The sequence below is a fragment of the Arachis ipaensis genome, chromosome B05 (genome assembly GCF_000816755.2).
Source record: "Arachis ipaensis cultivar K30076 chromosome B05, Araip1.1, whole genome shotgun sequence".
Lineage (NCBI taxonomy): Eukaryota > Viridiplantae > Streptophyta > Magnoliopsida > Fabales > Fabaceae > Arachis > Arachis ipaensis.
In genome coordinates, this window is record NC_029789.2 from 42,795,648 (window position 1) to 42,797,601 (window position 1,954).

The 1,954-nt window shown below is 45.5% G+C and overlaps 1 protein-coding gene across 1 annotated transcript; it reads left to right on the top strand.

Moving 5' to 3' along the window:
- Positions 1,079 to 1,570, top strand: LOC107640557. The gene has a single exon (XM_016344069.1). It carries the CDS (start codon positions 1,079 to 1,081, stop codon positions 1,568 to 1,570), a length of 492 nt encoding a protein of 163 aa, XP_016199555.1.

Consider the following 1,954-nt stretch of genomic DNA (forward strand, 5'->3'; position numbering starts at 1 on the left):
CTATCTTCTTGGTTCCAAGGTAGTAGTGTACTCGGATCATGTGGCACTAAAGTATTTGTTGGCAAAAAAGGAATCAAAACCGAGATTAATTTGTTGGGTGCTCTTATTACAAGAATTTGACTTGGAAATCAAAGATAGGAGCGGTGCCCAAAACTTAGTGGCGGACCATTTAAGTCGCCTCGAGCACACAAAAGGCGACCCCACTCCTATCAATGATTCCTTTCCTTTAGATGCTTTGCATGCAATCTTGGAAGTGGTTCCTTGGTATGCCCCAATAGCAAACTATTTGGTTTCACGCACTTTCCCTCCCAATCTCAACAAACACAAAAAGGATAAGCTGAAAAGCGAATCCAAATACTATATTTGGGATGATCCCTATTTGTGGAGGTGGGGAGCGGACCAAATAGTGCGACGGTGCATACCTCAAACCGAATTCCAAGCAATCTTGGACACTTGCCATGCTTCCGAAGGAGGTGGTCACTACGGGCCCCAAAGAACGGCAAGAAAAATCCTTGATTGCGGATTTTGGTGGCCAACTCTTCTCAAAGATGCTTCTCTCTATTGCAAATCTTGTCCCCAATGTATCATGTTTGGAGATATTTCCAAGAAGGACGAAATTCCCCAACAAAATATGCTTTTTTGCGAAATCTTTAACGTATGGGGAATCGACTTCATGGGACCATTTCCAAATTCCAATGGCTTTCTCTACATCTTGTTAGCCGTCGATTATGTGTCAAAATGGGTTGAGGCAATCCCCACCCGAACGGATGACGCTAATGTTGTGTATTCTTTTGTGAGGAACAACATCATTTGTCGCTTTGGCGCCCCAAGAGCAATCATAAGTGACCAAGGATCCCACTTTTGCAACAAAAGAATAGACGGCCTCATGAGAAAATATGGCATCATCCACAAAGTCGCCACGGCTTACCACCCTCAGACAAACGGCCAAGCCGAAGTCTCTAACCGAGAAATCAAGCATGTGTTAGAAAGGATTGTAAAGCCGAATAGGAAAGATTGGAGCATTAAACTCCCCGATGCACTGTGGGCCTACCGAACGGCTTACAAGACACCCATTGGCATGAGCCCCTTCCGGCTTGTATATGGTAAAGCATGTCACTTACCGGTAGAGATTGAACACAAAGCTTATTGGGCCATAAAGGAGTGTAATATGAGCTTGGGTGGAGCCGGAGTAGAGAGAAAGCTTCAATTGGCGGAATTAGAATGTTTGAGATTGGAAGCTTACGACAACTCTAGACTCTATAAGGAAAAGTTGAAAGCCATCCATGACAAGAACATTAGGAGAAGAGAATTCCAACCCGGTGACCTAGTCCTTCTCTACAATTCAAGGTTGAGATTACTACCCGGAAAGCTTAGATCAAGGTGGGATGGGCCATACCAAGTGGAGAAAGTAGAACCTTATGGAGTCTACCACTTGCGCCACCCATCAAACCCGGACATCTTTAAGGTAAACGGGCACCGTCTCAAATTGTATCATGGTGAGCAAAGAAAGAATGCCAAGGAATTTGAAGTGTTCCTCTTGAGGGATGCAACTCTTGAACAAACACCATAAGCCACTGAAAGTCCAACTTAAGGACGTTAAACAAAAGTGCTAGGTGGGAAACACCCCACCATGGTAAGATCTTCCTTTGAAACTTGTACATAGACACTTGCCTTCATGTTTGTACATAGACACTCCCCTTCAATTGTTGACTTCATTTGCTATAGTGCTTAAGTGGCTGTATGGAGGGGGGGTTTGAAATGTCGAAAATGGTGTAACCACTTGCAAATTTAGAAAAACCCACCCCTCTGCGCGTGCGCGCACATGGCGCGTCCGCGCACACGGCGCGTCCGCGCACACGAGCGAAATCCACCAATCGACGCGCAAGCGCATGGTGCGCGTCCGCGCCGATTGCCTTGTTTCCCCCTAGTACATTTTACAGAGAGTTAAGCCATT

Excerpts from the sequence above, each read along its gene's own strand:
- LOC107640557 (XM_016344069.1), top strand. The coding sequence starts at position 1,079 with ATGAGCCCCTTCCGGCTTGTATATGGTAAAGCATGTCACTTACCGGTA.